We start from the raw sequence: 23,741 nt of genomic DNA on the forward strand, positions 1-23,741 counted from the left end.
TTTTGGCCTTTATGTGTTTGAGATATGTTTGTTTGTGTTTAATAATAAATCTAAGTTTTTAGCTAACTGTGACGTCCATAACATTAATACTAGAATAAAGAATGATTTATGTATCCCTTATTCTAAAGTAAATATTACTTTTAAAACTCCAAGCCGGATTGGTTCCAAAGTGTTCAACAATCTTCCGGAAAATATAAAAAATATTAAAAGTGTAAATGCTTTTAAATTCAATCTAAAATTGTATCTTGTTGAAAAGTGCTTATATAATACCGCAGACTTTTATACTTAATCAAGCATCACTTGTAACGTTTATTTACTCTTTTTTATATTATGTTTTATATATTTTATGTTTTTTATATATTATGTTTTTTATATATTACCTGTGTTTAAATATTTGTTAAAATGTAATTTCTTTTTTAACAACTTCTTATGACGTTCCTTATACATTTTTTATGTCTCAAAGAATAAAATATCTATCTCTATCTCTATCTCTAGCTACACCGGAATTTTAGGATATGAAGTCTATAACTAAAGGTAGATTCTGATATTTGCTAACATAAAATCAATTAAATGACCAGAAATAACCAGAAAAGAGCTGGTGAAATTATTTTTGTCAATCCTATCCAAAAATCTTACTTTGTAAGAAATAGATACCACATTGACTATACATATAGAAATCTTTTGTCTTATTTACAGCACGCCGAGACTTAAGACCAGTGCAGAAAACTCTCCATATACATACGGACTTTAAGTACATTTTGAGGGCGAGTGCGGCTTAGCGAATTGGCATTCATGTCATTGATATAAAAAGTCAGACAATACCGATTGCGGTTAGTACTTGAATGGATGAAAGCTCGCCATGCTCGTCATCCTTCTAGTGAGCTGTATGTCAGTGTATTCACACAAGCTATACAAATTTAGTCGAGGTCCTATGACAAAGGGGGAGTTCGGCAAAATTTCTGAGTTGGGGGTTGCTCGTCTTCTGGCGTTGCAGAAATAGGAATAAGTAAAATAACAAAAAAAAACGAAAACGAAAATTAAAGACTTAATACTCGAGATACGAGACATTTCTGAAAACTAATGTCACATCTACAGATATATCTTGAAAGATGTTCAATTCAAATTAATGAAAATTGGATTGGTGATTTAAATAAGTACAGATTCGCTGAATGAATATACAAGTGGTGAAGATACTGATGAAATACTGAAGAAATGAAGATACTAAGAAAATTTTAGTGTAATATGAGTTACCCACAGAGTCACTTGGTATCTAAATGGAATACACTATATTTTTTGTTTATTTTGATTAAAAATTTCATTTTACGCTTTATGAGTTTTAATTAAAATTTATTTCATCCAGACCAAAATTTAAATTTTTCCTATAAGCCTGTTTTATTGAAGTGTTCTGTGATTTTAGTTTGTGTTTAAAAAAATTATTAGAAAAAGTTCGGTATCAAATAACACAGAAAATGTCTAATTTAGTGAACCTATCGACCAGATCAATTTTTAGCTAGCCATAAAAAGTATGTTTTCGTCTTCCACTTATAATTTAATTAATAAGGGAATCATAAGAGAATAATAATATTATTAAGAATTTTATTAAAAGTTTGTTATTTTTAACCATCAATATAACGCCTATACAGGGTGTTAAAAAAAGAGTGTAAAATATTTCAGGAGGTAATAGTATGAACCAAAATAAGCAGAAAAGTCTTAATAAACATGGGTCCGCAAAGTAACGGTTGCGGAGATATGGACCACTATTCGTTTTTCAAACATTTTATTTTATTAGGAATAAACCGACAAAGGAAGCTTTTAACAAACAAAAAACAAAGTTACAGAAGATGTTCAAAGTGCCCTCCGTCCATTTCCAAGCAGGCACGACATCTTCGTCTCAACGATATTCGAACTCTTTCGAAAACACCCTCCTTGGTTTGGATTTCTTGACACTTTTGATTAATCCGTAGCTGCAGCTCTTCCAGGCTATTTACAGGAGTACCATACACTAATGTCTTCAAATATCCCCAAACAAAGAAATCTAGAGGGTTCAGATCAGGCGATCTTGGAGGCCATAAAACAGGTCCGGCCCTTCCTACCCATCTATGTGGAAAAGTTTGGTGTAAATGCTCTCTAACGGCCATGGAAAAATGAGCTGGAGCACCATCATGCTGGAACCACATTTGTTGCCTCTGATTCAAAGGAATGTCTTCCAAAAACTCATACAGTGTGTTCTGCAGAAAGTTGAGGTAAGCAGCGCCTGTTAATCGGTTTGGTAAAACAACAGGACCTAGAAACCTGTCACCTACAATACCCATCCAAATGTTTAATGAAAAACGTGCCTGATGTCCAGATTCTATTAGAGCATGAGGATTTTCGTCGGCCCAAATATGCGTATTGTGAAAATTAAACACTCCATTTCTTGTGAACCCGGCCTCATCAGTAAAAAGAATGTTTGCAAGAAAACGAGGGTCTTCAGCATCATGACGTAGAAACCAGCGGCAAAAAACCAAACGTGCTTGATGATCATTTATTGGATTTAAGGCCTGTACTCGTTGCACATGGTATGGATAAAGCAGTTGCTCGTGAAGGATTCTCCAAACAAGAGGACCACTAATTCCTACCTCGGCTGATATTCTCCGCACACTCGTACCTGGATTCTGCTCTACCAGTGCTAGAATTTCTTCTTCTGCTCTAGGAGTGGATACCGACCTTGGTCTTCCGGATAAATGGCACTGTTTGCTCAAGGAACCGGTATCACGCAATCTTTGGTGAATTCTTCCAAACATGCGTTGTGAAGGAATCTGGCGATTTGGATAAGCGTCAACATAAAGACGTCGCGCTTCGGTGGCGTTCCCATTAGCACGACCATACATGAAATGCATGTCTGTTAATTCTGCGTTAGAGTAACCAGCCATAGCGAAAGAAAACTTGTGCACTGAGAACAACTGTCAAATACGTACTGTTTATTTCACTAAACATCAACCAACTATTATAAGAAAATACACAACGTTTTTGCAAAATAAAAAAAGGGGCTAAAAAACATAAAACATTCCATATCTCCGCAACCGTTACTTTGCGGACCCATGTTTATTGAGACTTTTCTGCTTATTTTGGTTCATACTATTACCTCCTTAAATATTTTACACTCTTTTTTTAACACCCTGTATATGAATTGCACGTGTATTGTAAGTAGAATATCTGCTTCGTACTAATTTTATATTAACTAATATGTCCTTGTGCATTGTTAGGAATTTGTTCAAGGAGAGGCGAACCTTATAAGCGAGAGGATGGACTTTGTTTTCCCAGATTTCTGTAATTAACAAAATTAATCATTTTTCCTGCTTCGGCTCACCCTGCCTACATTGACTACACCTATGGATAGTATTTTAATACGTTTTTTTCTTTTTACGAACTGTGTTATTTACAACGAATTATATGTGCAAGGATGCTTATACTTATTAATTACTGTAATTGTTTAAATTGTCTAAATGTGGAAATTGTCTCTTACAAGGTAATATAAATTAAAGAGTAATTTAAAATGAATTCGAAACTTCTACTCAGCAGGAGTACTCAGTTTATTTGTTCTAAAAACCGACAGGCAAGCTGAAATATTACAAAAGATAAAGTTCAACCAAAGTTTATTAAATATCGATGTTTTAATTAATTTGTGTAATTTATCTTGGTATTTTCTATTACAGGAAGACAACCTTGACAATAAAATTAATCAGTACCCTTTAAAGAAATGAAATGTACTGAACCTAAAGCCCCTTGGCTTACTCCTATTTTTAAAAATTTATGAGGCAAGGAGATGTAGCATTACAGAAAATTAATTTAATCCAATATACAAGCTAATTTTATTGAATGTAAATAATTAGAAACTTTACACTTTTATTAGTGACAGAGAAAAGAAAAATTTGTATATCTCTAAAACAAATAATCCTCTTTTATTTCCAGAATTAAGGCTTATTATTACTGCTATTTCCAAATTTCTGCTTTACACTCAAATTAATAATTTGTGCAAAACTGTATTTTACCTGAATGTCAATGTGGCTTTAGGAAGGGGTTCAGTATATATGTGGTCTTATCCAAAGTCGCCGATGATATTTTTAAAGCATGTTATAAAGGCAACAATAATTGCATACTTATGTTGTTTGACAATTCTAAAGCTTTCAATACCATAATCTAGTGTGTGCTAAATTAAATTTTTATGGTTTTTCGGATGACTCGGTCATATTAATTAGTTCTTATCTTAGCGGAGGTACTCAAAAAATTTAGTATATAATAATAGCTTCTCTAATAGTTAAAATCTTTGTTAATGTTACTTCGTAGCAAAAAACGATAGATTTTTTTTTAAATAATTTTGCATTCGATTAAATAGTGTGCGCTTATCTTTTGTGTATTCAACTAAAACTTTGGGAATTATTTTATATTCGGATTTTCGATATAGAGATTAAGTCAAAAAATAGTTTAAAAAATCTTTTACTTTATTAAAGGTTCTGTATTGCAATATCATATTTTATTTTATTTTTTTAAATAAACAAATTACTCTTTAAATGGACGTGCTAAGGATCGTATACACGAGATACAAAATTTATTTATGGCTTAAGGAAATATGATCGTATATCCAATAAGTTTCTAATAGCTTTTTTACATTGACAATTTATTCATGAATAAATTGACGAAGTTCTTCATCAATTAATTCACGAATTGATTGGTAAACAGTGTGGTTTTACACTGCTACAGACTTTGTCAAGTTTTTTGACGTATGAATCTGTTCTACAAATGAATCAAAGAAGCAAACAAATTTCAAAAATGTCACCTTTCCACTCATAATTGTAGTAATACAACAGCGGTACCGTTCTGACACATATTATATAAATATTAGTTTTTGTAAATAACAAATCAGTAAAAACAATGCAAAACTAGCACGACGCCACACAATTATTTACATATTCCAATAACATAACCTCATTACTGATCTGAGGCTGGAAATCTGTTGGGTTGGTACTTCCGAACTTCACGAAGAAATTGACGAAAATTAAAACATGCTCTAATTTGACAGCTGATTTGGTGCATTACACTTGTCCAATTTCTTGATGAAGCGACTTCATGAATTAATTGATCAATAAATTGTCAATGTAAAACAGCTTTTAGAGATCTAGATATAATATTCATAGTGCTGCATTGTTTCAATGAAGTTTTACGTATAAAACGTAAAATGTTTATGTTTATTCTTTTCTTTTACGACACAATAAAAATACACCTTCAGTTTCTCACCGTCAACATGCACTTAACGAGAAAGCTAAGGAAAACGTAAACAACATATCATCTAGGGTCTAGTAATATTTTAGAAATATCGCCAATTTTGTTTCAGCCTCGTCGGTAGCCGTGGGCGTGTGGACTCTGGTGGCAATATCCGTCGAGCGCTACTACGCTATCTGCCATCCCTTGAGATCCCTGCAATGGCAAACCCTCAGCCATGCCTACAGGCTCATCATAGCTATATGGATCGGAAGTCTAATATGCATGACACCAATTGCTGTTTTAAGTCAACTTCAACCGACTAAACAAGGTAATATCTATATTATATATGAAAAATTCTGTTAATATGAAACTCAATTAAAATTTACCATGTCCCCCATTTATTTACTAATAAAGAGATGTTGAGAGAGAGAGAGGTGTAACTTAAATAGAAATTTTCTCTAATAACACACCCAGAGTCTAGTAGTCCTGTACCTCACAAGGTTGATTAAAGTGGCATACAATTCACACACATCTTTTTTGAAGAATGAAGCCTAAGATCTTTTTAGATAGAGCTTAAAAAGGCGTACCTTTCGAATCTATAATGTCCCCAAAGTTGCAAATACTAGTTCAGCTACGATTTTTATATGGGTCAATTATTGAAATTGATTTAGCGATGTTTTCATCCAAAATTTAACACGATATTATTCTACACATTCTGACTATCATATTTTATATATTTTACAAAAGTTGTAAAACATTTGTGTTTCACTTAGGACCTACAATTTTAAGGAAGTTATAGTTTTAAATAAGTATCCTAATTAAATGTGCATATTTTTTAAATTAAAAAAATAATAAACCAGCATGAAAAATATCTTAAAATGGTGCCAGTATTTCTAGTGAGAATGTTTTAACTTGGGAATCTGAAATCTTTGTCACTTACAGTTGTCACAACTTTATTTAATCTACAATTCATCAAAATGTAAATGTTATAAATACATACACACACTAAAAGCAACGATAACTTTTATTATGTTTTTATTTTTGTCACTACATGACTAACAACATGACTAACAACCGACTATTAGCTAGTAGACAACATTGTATGTATTTTCCCCATTTGCAATTGGGGTATTTTGAGCCATCTTCATATTAGACATATTAGGAAATCAGGACACCCTACATACAAAAATAAAAAATTTGTTTTATTACCAGAGCGATTAGGTTTTCTTTACTTTTAACTATCAATGCAAAGTTTAGGTTCAAATTTTCATATAAAGAAAGAAAAAACTTTAGTCATTTTTACACCTACTATTGGTTACTAGTAACGTGTTGTTTTAGCGAAGAATACAAAGGAAATAGGCACATTTTTTCTAGTTTCTCGTCCTAGAAAATATATTTTCTAAAAATTTCAACTTGATTGGGAAAATGATTCTCGAACTATTACCAAAATTCAAATTTCTGTTTATACCTTGACTCCTCAGGCATGAAAAAAAAACTCCATTGAATTGTGTTCACATATAAAATATCTCACTCCTAGTGGAACTGTCTATACAGGGTGATTCAGTCATAATGTCATTAATTTTAAGAGCAGATAGAGAAAAATGAGTATAATACGATGGCGTGATTAAAAAAAAATTTAAATGCATATTTAAGCTGAAAAAAAATATTTTCAAATCATTATTTAACCCCCTTTTCAGGCTGTTACTGACCGGCTGACGTCACAATATTATGCACGGCTACGATATGAACCTATGAACAACGCGCCCTAGATGCAACGTTGCCATATTTATATATTTTCGCTCATATAAAGACAATAAATAAACGGTTTTGCTCACGTCAACCAATAATAATTTAAAATGCTATAAATTATTTTTTATTTATGCAATCAACATATTAAATTGTTATTGTTGCCCAGCAAGAACCTCGAGGTCTGAGCATGCCTTGCCAAAAATCAGTTTTTATTAGCATCATAATTTTAATATTTTAACAACATTTGCTGTAAGCCCGAAGGGGAAGGTTTTCAAACAATTCTACTAAAAATTAGTAACGCGGCCCATTCAGATGTTCAGGTAGAAAATGCGGCCCAATTAAACGATCGCCATTGACATTGACACCGAATCTCCTCTGAAAGCTATACCACCGACGAGTAGTGTGCGGGTAGTAGTGTGTTTCATCTGACCAAATGTGACTATTATGGCTGCAAAGAAATTAGCTGTTTCACTTTAAATAAGATTTAATATTGAAGTTACAAAACCCCAAAAGTTCAAATAATTTAAATTTCATTTCATAACCATTTCAATTTCGTTACAGAAATAATGTCATAAAAAACCAACACTCACTAGATAAATTATAAAGAGAGGATAAATTGTATGCAGTATTTAAATATTGACTGCAATTAGAAGAGAGACTTGTATATTCCATAAAAAAACAATGGGACGGAGACAAATAAACAACTCGGTACGTCGTGTTTCCGACCTAGGGTAACCTGTGGTTCAGTAACCTTTTAACCCAGTTTTAATTTGCACACGTGCACCATATAGTCCAGGAGCCAGATGTGCAAACAACTTATTCTTAAATATTTGACCTCTTGAATCCAAAGAAACTTGGTCGCAAAGCCTGAAAGTGGTCAGTTTAATTGTTATCAACAAATTAAATGTTTAAATGGCTGTAAAAAGTTTATTTTTATAGCTAGTACAATTTATTCGCTAATAGTTACGTTTTCTCATAACAAATATGTATTTTTTTGGAAATTAAAAAAAATTAACTTTAACCAAAGTTATTGCAAATTTAGTGCAAATTTCTTACATTTTCCGTCTCCGTGCGCACTAATTTTACCATATCTGGTTCTAAGTTCCATTTATTTATTAATTTATTTAATAATTAATGGCATCTTAGAAAGTTGTGAAATTTCAACGAAAATGCCGGTTTTAATTGTTTATAAGGTTTTTTTTATTATTCAACTTCGACGAAAAGCCAAAAAAGTTACCGGATATTGTTCTTTGCATTCTAACAATCAAGCAAGGCATGAAATCATTGTTAGGATGCGAGGAACAATAACCGGTAACTTTTTTGGCTTTTCATAAAAATTGAATAACAAAAAAAGTTTTATAAACCAATAAAGCCAACATTTTCGTTGAAATTCCACAACTTTCTAAGCTGCCATTAATTTTTAAATAAATTAATTAATCAATGGAACTTACCTATCTTGTAAAATAAAGTTTAAGTTTTAAAATGAGATGTGCGTCTCAATCCGTCCAATTGAACCAGAGATATGGTAAAATTGGTGCGCGCAGAGACGGAAAATGTAATATATTTGCACTAAATTTGCAATAACTTTGGTTAAAGTTAATCTTTTTTTAATTTTCAAAAAAATATATGTTTGTTGTGAGAAAACGTAATAATTAACAGATAAAAAATTGTACTAGCTATAAAAATAAACTTTTTACAGCCATTTAAACATTCAATTTGTTAACAACAATTAAACTGACCACTTTCAGGCTTTGCCACCAAGTTTTTTGGTTTCGAGAAGTCAAAATACTTAAAAATAAGTTATTTGCAGCCGTGGAATTCTGTTTGGCTACGGAAACCTATCTGGCCCCTAGCCCCTAGACTAATACGAGTGTAGTAGCAAAAAGTTGTCGGTCTTTTATCAAAGGAAAATCGTATCAACAAATTTAATTTAAAATCTAAAATACCGGCTGTTTTCGTAGTAGCTGTAGTCGCCCAGGTGCATCGAGTGTACGAAGTGGTCGGTTATATGTCAAATACTAACCTGGCGAGCTTGAACCTGAACTTGGCAACGCTGTTCCTTTAGCCGACAACTGTTCGTGACATTACGTTACAAAATTTTCCGAGCATCCGGGCATCGGCAGGGCAGCCCTCGTAGCGGGAGTTATGGGTTGATTTCCTTCATTTTTAAAAGTCGAGTAAAAAATTTTTTTTTCCGATTTTCTGTCTTTATTAAGCCTTCCGAATACGTGGTTAAAATTAATGACATTATGACTGAATCACCCTGTATAAAAGGATATCTTGAATTAAATTTTCTTCCTGACTTCAGCGACATTCAATAAATAACCTTCGTATCTGCTTCAAACTCTGTATAACGTAAAATTACTGAACATATTGCTTCTTGCATTCTAATGTATTATGAGGAAATCGTTCCTACTTGACCGCTCTGACTCTCAAACAATTTTTTAACCTACCCAAGCTTCATAATACTCCGTAGCTGGTCAACCCTCGCAAACATGTCTTGCAATGAAATAAATACACTTTATATGCACATTTTACATTAAAATGGCTTTAAGCTGAATAGTTTATATGATGCATAAAATAGATCTTATTCCAAGTACTGTAAAAGTGGGTTATTTGCAATACACTCCGTCTCATATGGAAATTGTGCTTAATAGCTTCCGCCCAGAAACGCCCTTACAACGACGTAACGAGAATAAAATATTTTCACGGCTAGTAAGTTTTATTCTTTTAATGCGATTCTCTTTACAGAGTTTACAGTATGTACGAGATCTGTTCAGAAAATGACCGAACTTTGTGAATAATTACGCGCTAATGGAAATATTTAGTGACATGCGTTTGGCAGTATTGCGTTACACATAACCTCTATAACCACATGTTGTTGTATTGTTGATATCTCATTTGGTTTTCGTGATATTGTTATTTGAGTGACGATTCTTGAAACGTGTGATTTTCTGGAACAACGATGCAATTTAAAACATTGCATGAAACTGAGGAAAACTTTCACGGAAACGTTTCAACTTTCGAAACAAACTTACGGAGATAATGCCGGGGCGTACGTAATGTTACCAACGGTTTTCATGATTTAAAAGTGGTCGTTAGTCAATTGAAGATACTCCTCGACCAGGAAGGCCTTCATTTTCAAGTGATGACCCACCCTCAGAGTCAAAGACCTGGTGCGTGCAAATCGCTGATTGATTGTCAGAGAAGTTGCAGAAGAGCTTTGCATCTCAATTGGGTAATGTCAAGAAATTTTGACTGAAAAATTAAACATACATAGAGTTGTAACTAAATTGGTTGTTCGGTCACCGAACGAACAACAAATTTTGAAAGAAAATCGTGTGGACATTTGTCGGCAACTTTTTGAACAATCCAAGGACGATAAAAAATTCATTGAAAGGATCATAACGGGATACGGAAGCTGAGACATTAAGACAAATGATAATCATCACAATGGATTGGCAAAGGGTCTCCACGTCCCAAGAAAGCACGTCAGTCTCGATCCCATGTCAAAGTGATGCTCACTCTTTCTTTCGACTTTAATGGAATTAAAAGAGACCAAAGTTGTGGCGAGACAACTCATGATGCTTGCGCCCACACACTCACTTTTTTATTTCCGAAATTAAAATCTAGACGCTATTTTCAGACTATTGATAATATCAAATGAAGCTTGTTCTTTGAAGTTCTTTGAAGGAAACAAAGACCAATACTGAGTAAAATTGATAATAAAGTTTAAAAAAAATAAAGTTCGGTTATTTTCTGAAAAGACCTCGTACGTAGTAGAAATAATATTGACATCGGTATTTAACAATTTAATTAAAAAAACATACCTAATTAGCATTAATATTTAACTAAAAATAAATATGTCTTAATTTAGAATAGAATCGTGATATTGCGAAAACTCTCAGAGAAAGAAAATAAAACAAAAAAACAGTGATTTTTATTTAATAAAACTTTTCCTTTTTAAGGGACTTTAGGGCGAACATCCTTCAAAGATTGAATGTGAAACGCAGTTTAAATTACTCAAGTATTGTTGCAGACGCAGACTTTAAACCTGGTGTAGTGCAGTTACCTTTAGAAAAGCTAAACGTAAAAGGTTTCTATTTATACCACACAAATACTAAGAGAAATATCTTTATTGGATATAGTTTTTACAGTTATACTTGAATATTGCTATTGTTAGACCAGCTCACACACAAAAGGATAGACATATGTATTTAACCCAACGTAATGAATAATTACTAAAACATATACTCTGATTTGAAGTGAATTTGTTTTTTGTCATAATCAACTTTATTCTTTTAAATTTGGTGAAAAACAAGGGCTATTACTAACATTTTTACCTTTTGTATACACAGGGTGTTCCACCTAAGAGGGATTCTTCTGTAACTCTGCAACTGTAAAATTTATAAAAAAAAATGGTTTCAATAAAAGTTGCCTGGAATCATGTAGACTATGTAAAAAAAATGATTCGCGTGGGGTTATTTTAAATGAAACACCCTGTATACTTTTGCATTTTTTAATTCCTTGGTTAACATTAAGCAGAGTTTATTAAATGTACATGGTGTTTAAAACTTACCGTTTTCGAAATAATCAGTTGTTTTAAAAAAAAAATCACAATTTCAGCTTTCTAAATGAGGCTAGATAACGTCTAAAACGTAAGAGTTAGAAACCTGAAGTTTTCACAGTTCGTTTTAGCATAAATCTCTATCTTGTCATCTACGAGCAAAACGTGTACGTTATTCAGGTTCGGAAATACTGAGACTTTTATTGACTTACATTACATCATATTTATTTTACATTAATCTTACGGGTTGAAAAACTTCTTTTTTCAAATGGAATGACCCATATTAATTGTCATGGGTGAATGCAAAATTGAATGGCCTTTCGACAGATATAAGGTTGTCCATACTTATTTTTAACATTTTTCCAGAAAAATCAGCTTCTTTTCTAAAATCCGAAAAAGTAGCTATGTAACAGCGTCAAGAAGGCCTTGCAAAACCATTTTTCTCTTACATTTATAAGTAGAACCGTTTTAAGAGTGCCATTACGTCACAAGTGTGTCCTAATATCAAAAACAGTCGTTGCGGGCGTGAATTAATTATTTGTTATACGCCAAAAAGAAATACAATGATGGCATAAATGCCTTCATAGTCTGTCTATCACAGACAATCGTTCCAATATTTTATGTGTATTAAAGTGAAAGAAAATGAAGGACGTTTGTTGGTTATTAGTTTTAGATTATAGTTTGACTAGTGCATTTAAAACAGAGTTGACAATCAAATTAAAATTTTAACAGTTGTTTTGATCGTATCTCGGTACCTAACAGTTGGATATATTTTCTGAACGTCGAAATATCGATTTTTTGCATATTTTCGTATCCATTAACACCAGTATTAAAATTTGCGAGATATCCAAATTTGGGAATTGTCAAGATGACATTTCATTTATATGCAAACAGTGACTAATTTGACTAGGATTTTTCGTCTTAGTTCATACGAATATTGCTTGTGATGCAATGGAAAAGATACAGCGGTTTTAGTTATATCAGGGCTGGGACTGTCAGTGTCAATATTTACTGGCATGTTTAAAAAGTGGTTTGACAAACAAAAGTAAACCACTAACAACAACTAAAACACAACGCAAAACGAAACAAACTGAAACTCGGAACACAACAAGGAGAAGAATACTTAAACCGCTGATTTATATCAATTGCTCGAAGTATCCTCTATTTTGATTAATACACAAACGAATTCTGTTTTTAAAAGACTGTTCAACATTGGTCAGCATATCTCGCGTAATTTCTTGAAATGCTACCTACTGTAATGCGCTGTCACATATCTTCCGCTGTAGTTGGTGGTGGTGTAACGTAAATTTTATTTTTTATAAATCTCCATAAAAAGAAGTCACAACTTTGTCATATCTGGACACATTGAAGGCCAACTCACTAGTGCTCCCGCACCCAATCCATCTGTTGGGAAAAGTTTCGTGTAAAAACTGACGAATCGCAGCGGTATTGTGAGGTAGGGTACCATCATATTGCATCCACATTCTTCAAAGTGTAGTTAAAGGAATGTCGTCTAACAAATCTTCTAGAGTGTTTGTTAAAACGTTTAAATAAACTGCTCCAGTTAGATGCTGGTCAAAAAATAATGGTCCAATGACATAGGTTCCCAAAATTGCTCCCCACATGTTCAAAGACCATCGTTGGCTATGAGTTGTCCGGAATTGGCGAGGATTTACTGTGTCATAGTAATGACAATTATGACTATTAACTAAACCATTTTTATGAAAAGTAGCTTCATCGGAGAACATGACCTGTTTAAAAAAATCATCATCTTGACTTAACATCACTGACAAAACTCCAGTCTCCGCTGAAAGTCTACTTTTAGAAAAGAACCTAATTTTTTCGGAAAACTGTTAGAAATGAGTATGGTCAACCTTATCAGTCGAAAGGGCATTCAATTTTACATTCACCCATGATATTTAATATGGGTCATTCCATTTGAAAAAAAAAAGTTGAAAAAAGAAAATGGGATGCAGTGTACAATACACCATATTTAAAATGTATATCTTCAGTGGTTCTTCAGTTATAATTGATCTAAACACAATTTTTTTGTATGCTTTGATGAGTCAGTTCTCAAAGTTTATCATGGTGTCATTGTCATATCTTGTATATTCTAAAACACATATCATTTATTTGTGTCTCAATGAGATTTTTTTGCATTTTCCACAGGTAATCATAAATGCAGGGAAAACTGGACGTCTCTGGACTACGAGAAAGCATACAATATATTTTTGGATGTTATATTACTTGTCATACCACTTCTGGTGCTGGCGGTGACTTATTCTTTGATCACAAGGACTCTCTGCAAGGGAATGAAGACAGAGAAGCATCTGAGAGACAATAGTGGTAAGTAGAGTAATATAACAATATGTAAATGTCATGTACGGGGTGTATTCCAAAGGAAACGCACAAACTTTAATTTGACATTTCTCGGGCAAAAATAGTCGAAAAACGTTGATAAAGAAAACCTTGGTCCTGAAACGCACGTTAGACATTTAGTACTTACAAAACTGTAGTAGTAATTCTGCATATATGTCAGCCCTTGCTGAAGCACAATTTCTATGATTTTTTTAAGTCCTTTAAACTTATCCTGAAAACTACATTTTCAAGATAAATCATTCAAGACATCAAATCATATTTATGTATATTTGGTTATAAGTTGAACAAAGTACCTACTTTTGTCAAATTTTCTATTTACTTTACATTTACACTATGAACTACAGTTTTCCAAAATTATTTTATTTAATAGGGTCGGCATAGAAAAACTAAACTTGCACGAAATTTATGTACAAAAGTAATAACAAATAAACAAACATAAAAATAGGTAAACATAGTCTAACATTGCTATTAACACCAATAAATTAAAAACAGTAGATAACATAACGAGGTAGGTTAGGGTTGATTTCCGGAGTGTCTGTTAAGTAAATATACAATTTTTTGATTGAAAATTGTTATTCCTAACTTCATTTGCAACTTTGCTAAACATAACTTTCAAAATTTTACGACCTTTATTTTTTATTTACTGATGGCCAAAGGTTAGCTGGTTGCGATTCAACTTCTTAAAGAGCAATATTTCAACAAAATTCAACGACTTACAAGTTGCACCCCGCGAAAATACCCAACCCCCATATCTACGACACTGGCAACTGCATTTTCAGACGAAGGTGTATATGTATAAAAAATGTTAATATTGGAATGTCCCCTTAAAGTTTGTGCACTTCTTGGTGGAACACTCTTTATTTAAGCCTAGAGTTTACTCTTACCTTTTATTCTAAATAATTTTTTCTTACAATTCTGGGTCAGAAGTCAAAAATATTACTATAGAAATGTTAATAAGTCTAGTAGCAAATATAGACAAAAATAATTCCAACATTATAAAAATTATATTGTAAAATTAATTTCGTTAAATTGGGAACAACATAAAAATATTAATAAAATTCATCTCACACATCTTTCAAGAAATCTATTAATATTTATAGTGACCCAAATATTAAAATTGTTTGCAGAGAAAGCAAATAGTTTTTTTTTAATCAAACTTGTTCTAAAAGTCTCCCAAGTTTATTCTATTTAAATAAACATTTTATTTAGGCAAACGGTAACATCTAAAATATAATGTTACCTGAAATATTATCAAATTTTCAAAAAATAATCAATCGTATTCACTAGTGTTGCACATAATAGATTTTAAATTATTTATTTTACGCTTTTTATTAAGTTCCTAAAATTCTAGTCTAAATGCTGCTGCAGAAAAGAAAAATGACCGTCTAAATATTAAAAATATTATAGTTCCAAAGCAACAATTTGTACTGCTTTCAAAATAAACGACTAACGTCTTTAATACTTTCCACGTTCTAAATCTATTTTTGATGCCTAAAAAAGTGATTGAAAGACAACAGTAATTGCTTACTAAGTACACTTTAACTTCAAAGGAAGCACTGTTTGTATTTTATTAAACTTTTATTGGGTTTTATTTTCCAGATGATGGATTAATGTTACTTAAGAGATAAGTGAAACCTTAAAAAAAATAATTGTACAGCGGTTACATTGAAATTGCCTATGATAACATGTTTTTTGTTTAAAGGTTAACTGCCAGATATTGTTCAGCCAAAATATATCTCTTGTTAATTTTGCAAGTTTCAAAAAGTAGCTTATTAACAAATGGTGAAAATAGATACCTTTCTCTTTTCTAATCTTTGTTGAGAAGATTATTTTATATGGTACTGTAAAATAAATTTCATACTAGTCGGGTATTTTTTTTTTGAAACCCTCGTATAATATATTTATTTCTAGATGTGAAAGTTTTTTAACAAAATATATTGTGATGTCAATTTTTTTGTTTTTTTTGAAATGTTTCTAGGTATACTATTTAAGTTCTCCTAACAAACTTAAATATTCTCTATTAATGAAAATAGTTTTTACAATATTTTTCGCATAAAAACTAAATTAGCTTACTATAACTTTGACCATACTGTGAAAATATATAAGATTAATCAAAATTTTTATGAAGAACGTCTTCCTAAAAGCTCAACAATAAAAGAACGTCAATACGGAGAAACATATAAGTATAAAATCCCTCCTTTTAATAACATTTAATTTAATGTTTCTTAATTGATACTCAGAATTTCCATCAACAAAATATTTCAACTTCGAGTTCTTTAATATTATTTTTTCTTTCTATTCCCTTATTTAATCAGATATCGGAGATATTTTCTTTATATTTCCACCGTTTTAAAGACTTGACAGACCTTCATAACCATTACTCAGATAAACAAACATTTTTTATAGATCCTGTAGGGCTGAATTTATAAAAGCTATTATACAAAATTGTGTCATCGATTTAATTCCATTTTATGCCATTTCTTTCATCAGTTCGCTTTTAAGGTCTGGGGATAAAATACTCCGTTATAAAAATGTGTGCCATTAATCAGTAGAAGTGAAGGAAAACTGTTTTTACTTCTCAGTTGTAACAATTAGTCTTACAAGTGTGGCGTATACAAGAGGAAAATCTTTTTAGATTTTGATTTTTATAGTTTGACATGGATTAATGAATATTGAACAAATATTATTTTTATTTTGTTACAAAAAAGTGCTCAAATATGTGTCTCTTTCAAAAACAATATTAACCCGTATAATATTTCAAATATTGCAGTGTCAAAAGCCATTCCATTACTATTAAACTTTATATGTAAGGTTTCATTAATTTCTGAATTTTGAAATTGAATGGGATACTTACCTCTAAAAATATTAGAAATTACAAAATCGCTGTTTTTTACGTAATTAATCTTTGTCAAGGGTGATAGTAAGACAATAAGAATACAGAATATTTCTCTGAATGTTTGCATTATTTAAGAACTTCAGTATATCAGCGTGTATGTTCATGTATTAATTTTATTTAGACGTGTCATTTTTAGTTTTTATTTTGGATAATAATAATTTATTACTCGCTGTTTTGTTCTAGTTGGGACATTGCCCATATGTAATTGTTTTCCGCAATGTCTGTAATTAGGAGTCTTGTCTGTAGGTTAGATATATTTTGCATACCTACATTTGTGCTATCGAAGAACATTGTTTGACTTCATTTGCTAAGATTAAAAAAATGTATTTGTTTACTGTTCCACACTGTAAAATTTACAGTGTGGAACAGACAAATGGATAAATTCAGTATCTCAATTATTATGTATATTTATAGAAGATCCCGAGACACGTCGATTTTGGATTCTGAAAAGAGTTCCTGCAACGTAAAAATTTTATCCCTAAATTCAACCCCCTTCAGTTGCAATCCTTAAATTTTTAAATAGGAAATAGGGGCTTGCGATACCTCATTTGAAAGATCTTTTCATTCTCTATTTAAAAATGTCACGGTATTTATTGCAAAAGTTAACGGTCTGCTTGACGAAATTCGTTACAACAAACAAAAACATAAAAACTTGGAGCGTCTTGTTCTTGCAGGCAGACAAAACAATATTTCAGTTATTTTTTAACATTATCAACTAAAAAGAAGACAAAGAAACTTATCAAAATTCTTCATTGCCAGTTCTATTAAAAACGTCGTAGTTACTTGTTATAAATTGACAGTTGTCACTGTTTTGCTAATTGCAATTCCTGAACATGGTTTATTTAACGGAAATACATAAAATAACAATTTATTATTAGACATTTGGTTACGGAGAAAGAATGCGATAACAGGCCGAAGTTGCTTGTCTATTTCAAGAAAAAAATTCTGATTTGCCACCTATAACCCAAGTTACAACTAGCGAAATTGAAAAGAAATTTCGCGAAAATGGACGCAGATAAAAATAAAGCTTCCAATACGCTCAGGAACTTAACGAGGATGATTTTGATAGAAGAACGTAGACATAACAATGTTGTTCAATTAGAAAATGTTTTGTTTTCTGATGAATTCACTTTTACTCTTCACGGCTATGCTAATCGTCAAAACTGTCGCTATTGGGCTAATTAAAGTACTCACTGGATGAGAGAATTACATACTCAAAATCCTGAAAGTTAATGTTTGGAGACCATGTTGTTGGTCCCTTCCATTGATGGTTCCAGCAGGATGGAGCACCTCCACATTACCGAATCAATGTCCGGCAATACCTTGACTTAACATTTTCAGATCGGTGGATAAAGAGGCGAGGATCACTAGAATGGCCACTACATTATCCTGATCTTACATCCTTAGATTTATTTCTATGGGTATATGTGAAAAGTATGGTCTTTGACTTATAGTCAAGGATATGGTATACAAAATTAAGCAGCACGATATAGCTGACTTGAGAAGAAAAGTAACGGTTGCCTTGTCGGTCACACCTCAGATGTGGAAGAACGTTTATCTATGATTAAGGTGCTGAAAAAAATGTTCAAAGGAATGTTCAAGCAGATGAATTATTTTTTTTACTCCCATTTATTCCCTTATTATTATTATTTACTCCCTTAATTATTATTATTATTTATTATTTACTCCCTTAATTTTTGCAATAAATATGAAAACCATAGCATTTTTTAATACAGAATGAAATGATCTTTCAACATTCAGCGCTGAAGCTGCTTGTCGATATGTGGGTTTGCTTCAGACTCAAGCAGTACATCAAAATTGGTACCGTTACTCATTGCATTGAAAGTTTTTTTTATGTGCGTATATAGCATTTTTGAATAGATAATGAAAAGATCTTCCAAATGAGGTATCAAAAGCCCCCAGTTCAAATTAAAAAAATTAGGGGTTGTAACTCCCACTAGAATTTAAGGATGTCATTTCAGAATCCAAAATCGACGTATCTCGGAATTTTTTATAAATATGCACAATAATTCAGATAGTGAATTTATTCCATTTAGCTGTTCCGCACTATATATTTCTTAATAGAAATGTAAGTAAATACTTTTTAAACATGAGCCGAAATATGTAACTGCTGAGATTTTAAACTTGATTGGTAAGATAATTCCAGAACTGTTGCCAAAATTAACATTTTGACACTCTCTACATTCAAGATCTCAATCTTGATCGTCGTATAATAAAACATCCCGTATAAAACGTTTTGCATCAATAGATTACTGTATCACTGTCTACAGGGTGAGTCAGGAGAATCGCAGCATACTCTATGGATTCTGCAAATCAAAATAATAAAAAAACTCAAATGTTATGCGATTTTCATTTAAATAAAAAAAATTATTGACATTCTATTAATCATGGCGTTCTTTAGCTAAATGTTTAAAAACACCATCATTAACCTCTAAATACTTTCTGCTTCGTCTACAAAGGGTGTCTCCTGATTGCTGCATGTCTTTCCTTAAAAAAGCTCCATAAACGCTAGTCTAGTGCTGTGAGATGTAGAGATCTTGGAGGCCAACTAATAGGACTACCAATGTCTTTCAAATGTAGATTGGACGAGCTAAATGTGCAGGAGCTCCATCCTGCTGGTAGTACATTCACATTCTCATATTTATTGGAACATCCTCTAGTGGTATTTGTAATTCGTTTTGTAAAAAATTCAAGTAGTGGTCTCCTGTGAGTCGATACTACAAAATGAAAGGGCCAATTAGATAACTATGGATCATACCACACCACACGTTTACCGAAAACCTGTGCTGAATACTACTTTCGAGTGTTGCGTGGGGATTTTCATTTGACCATACATGAAAGTTCCGAGTATTAATTATCACGGGTGAATGTTGCTTCATTCATAAAAAGTATGTGGGATACAACAAGATGATTTATTATTGATCCATCTACAAAACTCGATACGCTTATAATCTTCCGGTGGTAGGTGTTGTATTCTCTGTACATGGCACAGATATAAGCCTTGCTCTGGAGGGTTTTTGTTAGTTTTGTGACGTCGTATTTTCGTCGTTCGTCACTATGACGCCTGAGCGGCGGCGGTTACCTCGGGCGCCAGTTTCTGTTTAAAGTGCAGAAACACCACTACGCGGGCGGCTACAGTGAAGACACGGTATGTCCAGAGGGTCTAGAGAGAGTTAGACTTCACACAGGAATAAAAGACCACAAATTGGTATATATTTACATTTATTTATAGTCCAATTCTACCTATGTACACTATGCTACTCTAAATCTATCGCTAAACAGTGACAAACGGCTACGGCTATATACAGGAGGTGACTACGGACAACGGTAAAATAACGGTGCGGTGTTGAGCGGTGACCTGACGAAAGCAAAGCACAGCAGAGTTAGCGGAACAGTGAAACAGGCAAACGGTTAATGCGGTAAGCGGTAGTACAGATACCAGAAAGAAGGAAGCGATTAAGCAAAGCTACAAACAATAACTATTGACTAGACTTGGCTACTATCGCTACACAAAAGCAATAAAACAGTAACAGCGGGGCTCCTTAATCCTGGCAGGCGGCTGGCAGAAACTCTGAAAGAAAGGAGGATTAATTACGACCTGCGTTTCAACTCATAGGACAGAAAAGGAGGAAAGGATGACAACATCCTATCAGCCGAACGCGCAGTTAGGTTAAGTGTACCGGAAAGAGACAACAGTACACCCAACCACGTCGTACCTGAAAGAGAAATAAGATTAACTACGACCTGCGTCTCCACTCATAGAACAGAAAGGAAATGGGACACGACATTTTATCAGCAGAGCGCGCAGTTAGGTCGAATGTACCGGACAGTGACAACAGTGCACCCTTCCTTGTCGTAGGACGGCGGATAACTGAAAAGACAAGATATGATTAGTATAACGGACAGCAGCCAAGTATTTACCTATGTTCCCTAAACCTTGACTCACTTCTCTTCCTGGGCACGTTTGTTCGGTCGGAATGCTGGAACAAGACTAACTCTGCAGTACAATTATCTCGTCAGGTCTCTGGTCACCTCAAGAGACTTGCGCATTGAATATGCGCGGAACCTAACTTACTTCAGCGGTCTTCGGACTGGACTGACTGCTACAACGGTTCCTGGTAGACTACTCCTTCGAATTAGGGATGGGCAAAAATAACCGGTTAAATGAATAACCGATTATTGTGTGTCGGTTAACCGGTCAAAAACCGGTTATTTCCCGACTTCGGTTTAACCTGATAACCGATTATTTATGTCAAAAACCGCGTGCCGGTTATTTTACCAAGACCGAGTGAATTAGCTCTAGCTCACTATACGATTAAAGTATATTGTGCTCTATCCCTAAACTTGACAGTAGATCAGACCACAGCATAGATAAAATAAATAAATATTTATTTTGCTGTGATCAGACTTAAGCCATCGTCGGCCGGACATTCTATTTAGTGGTCTGTGGGTCGGACTACCCTAATTACGCTTCCTTGACGGGACAAAACATATTGGTCATTATGAAGTGTCAAAATAACAATAAATTTCAGCTGTCAAAGCAATGTTTTATTTCTCCTTGATATGAAAACCTAACCATTTGATAAAGTTTTAAAAAATAAATATAAGCACTGCTTGGTGTTTGAATAAAAGTAAAAAAATATAAATACATGACTACACAGTTTTTTAATACAGAGATAAATTAGAGCAGTCACAAAAATTTAAAGCCGGTTATTTCAATAACCGGTTTTTAGGTAGAGGTTAACCGATTCAGGTTTAACCGACTAAGAAAAATAACCGGTTATTTTTCAATAACCGGTTAACTGATAACCGGTTATTTTTCAATAACCGCCCATCCCTACTTCGAATGCAGCCTGTCTGCTGTATTCGTACGGCAAATCCTGGCGGCTGCGCAGTTTCCTCAGGCTGGACTTAGCGAAATCTTAACAATTTATTTCTGGTGACGTAGGTCTTACTGGAACGGCTGACGGCTCGACTGGACTCTACTATGCCTCGTGGTGAACTGAATCTCTGACGGCGGCTTAATTTATAGGTCCCGGTGACGCTTCGGCAGCGACTGCGTGGTTCTCCTAAGAGGGACTTGTAAAATTCTTACTCATGCGGTGGTGTCGTATCGCTGGCTGGACGGCAGGCTGAGCTCGGCACGACTGGTCCCTACGCTGGCTGGCGGAAGACTGTGGTACGCGGTGTGAGTTAGCAGGCCATCGGCTTGGCGCTACGCGGTGACGGGTTAAATTCAGGAGGCGTTTGAAATGCCATAAACAATGACGATGCGGTAAACTATACTTATTAATACAATTAAATAAAAAGAAGACAAATGTGGGGTGTCGGAAAATCACTTCGTTACAGTTTTTTTCTGGAATGCCCAATTGAGTAGTATTTCTTCGTGAGTTGGTAATTGCATCATCATCTACTAAACCTATAATATTTTCTACTTCTTCTAAACCTTGTCGATGAACTCGTTCAGCATTGGGATTATTGGGAATCTTTCCGGGTTCGCACAGTTTGTTGAGAACTCTGATTTTTATCAGGACTTCTGTGATGTGGAAACCTTAGGCGATATTCTTCAACAGCATACTCTAAATTGGAATAACTTCTTGGTACTTTAATCCTACTTTTGAACTTGAAGCATGACATACCCTGATTTCAAATTTTTACGATTTGTAATTACGCTATAACTTGAAAAAAAATTAAAATCGCATAAAAATATTTGAGTTTTTCAATATTATTTTGAGGTGTAGAATGTATTCCTGGAGTTTGGTGCAATCCTCCCGATTCGCCCTGTATGGTATTATAATATAAGTTTAACTTGTAATTAATTCAATTATCACATTTTATATTTCAGTTCACAACGCGGTCAGCGTCTACATAAACCTCCAAGGCAGGAGCTCCACGCGCCTAAGCTACAAAAACTCCTCGCGCCAATTCTCGAGCAGGCACCAGTTGCAGCAGAACTTATCGGAAGACTCCAACAGCCCCGTTAACGGCTCCAGAAGGCAGACCCCAGGCCTGCGCAGAACGAACGCAGAACGGAGCCTGCTGAACAAAAAGCGAGTCATCAAGATGCTCTTCGCCGTGGTACTAGAGTTCTTCATTTGCTGGACTCCTTTGTACGTCGTCAACACCATAGCTCTGTTCGACGCCTCCATCATCTACAACAACATCGGCTACACGGGAATAAGTTTTTTCCAACTTTTGGCTTTCACCTCCAGTTGTTGCAACCCCATCACTTACTGTTTTATGAATTGCGGCTTCAGGAAGTCGTTTCTAAACCTGTTTGAGTGCTTCAAGGACCTTAGAGAGTCGAGAAAATTCGGCTTGACCGGCAGTGAGATGAATATGGAGACGAAATGGACAAATAGATTGTCTGAACAAGCGTAATTGTTGTTGTAGTGCTTACTAACTGTTCAAATTGGAAATATGTGTTAAGGATTTGATAGCAGCGTTTGTTGAATGTAATACTGTTGTTTATTGTGTATACAACGATTTTCTTTAAAAAATAATAAAATCTTGTAAATTTACATATTTTTTTAACTCTTACCAATATTTTGTTAGCTATACTAACTATAGTTCACCTTTTCTTCGATACACCGATTAAGGACAGCACATTTTTAGTGAGATAATGATAGAACAGGTAGATCCATCCAGGAAGTGACGAAGCGTAACGCTAAACTGGAACAACTTCCTTTAATTTTTCGCAATGAAAGATCACGGAGAACATGTATATATCAGAAAATTTACTTTTCCTGTTTTGTAAAGCAAATGTGTAAAGATACTCAATAATTGTGATTAATGTATGTGTTAATAAGGAATTCAAAAATAATTTTTATTTTAAGAAAAATCAGTGGCGTATCATTTTTTTCTTTAAAAATATCCAGATATGTGCCT

At 33.5% G+C, this 23,741-nt stretch overlaps 1 protein-coding gene across 1 annotated transcript; it reads left to right on the top strand.

Annotated features, from left to right (window-relative positions):
• Positions 1-859: 859 nt before the first annotated feature.
• LOC108912880 (cholecystokinin receptor-like) lies at positions 860-23,264 on the top strand. Its single transcript, XM_018718296.1, has 4 exons — positions 860-926; positions 5,372-5,569; positions 13,727-13,903; positions 22,699-23,264. The coding sequence occupies exons 1-4, from the start codon at positions 860-862 to the stop codon at positions 23,232-23,234; spliced, it is 978 nt and encodes a 325-aa protein (XP_018573812.1). The 3' UTR covers positions 23,235-23,264.
• The last annotated feature ends 477 nt before the right edge of the window (positions 23,265-23,741 follow it).

Source organism: Anoplophora glabripennis, unplaced genomic scaffold (assembly GCF_000390285.2).
Source record: "Anoplophora glabripennis isolate ALB-LARVAE unplaced genomic scaffold, Agla_2.0 scaffold760, whole genome shotgun sequence".
Lineage (NCBI taxonomy): Eukaryota > Metazoa > Arthropoda > Insecta > Coleoptera > Cerambycidae > Anoplophora > Anoplophora glabripennis.

Coding starts and splice junctions, on each gene's coding strand:
- LOC108912880 (XM_018718296.1), top strand. CDS start 860: ATGCTCGTCATCCTTCTAGTGAGCTGTATGTCAGTGTATTCACACAAG. Junction 5,570..13,726: donor ACTTCAACCGACTAAACAAG/GTAATATCTATA, acceptor CATTTTCCACAG/GTAATCATAAATGCAGGGAA. Junction 13,904..22,698: donor GCATCTGAGAGACAATAGTG/GTAAGTAGAGTA, acceptor TTTATATTTCAG/TTCACAACGCGGTCAGCGTC.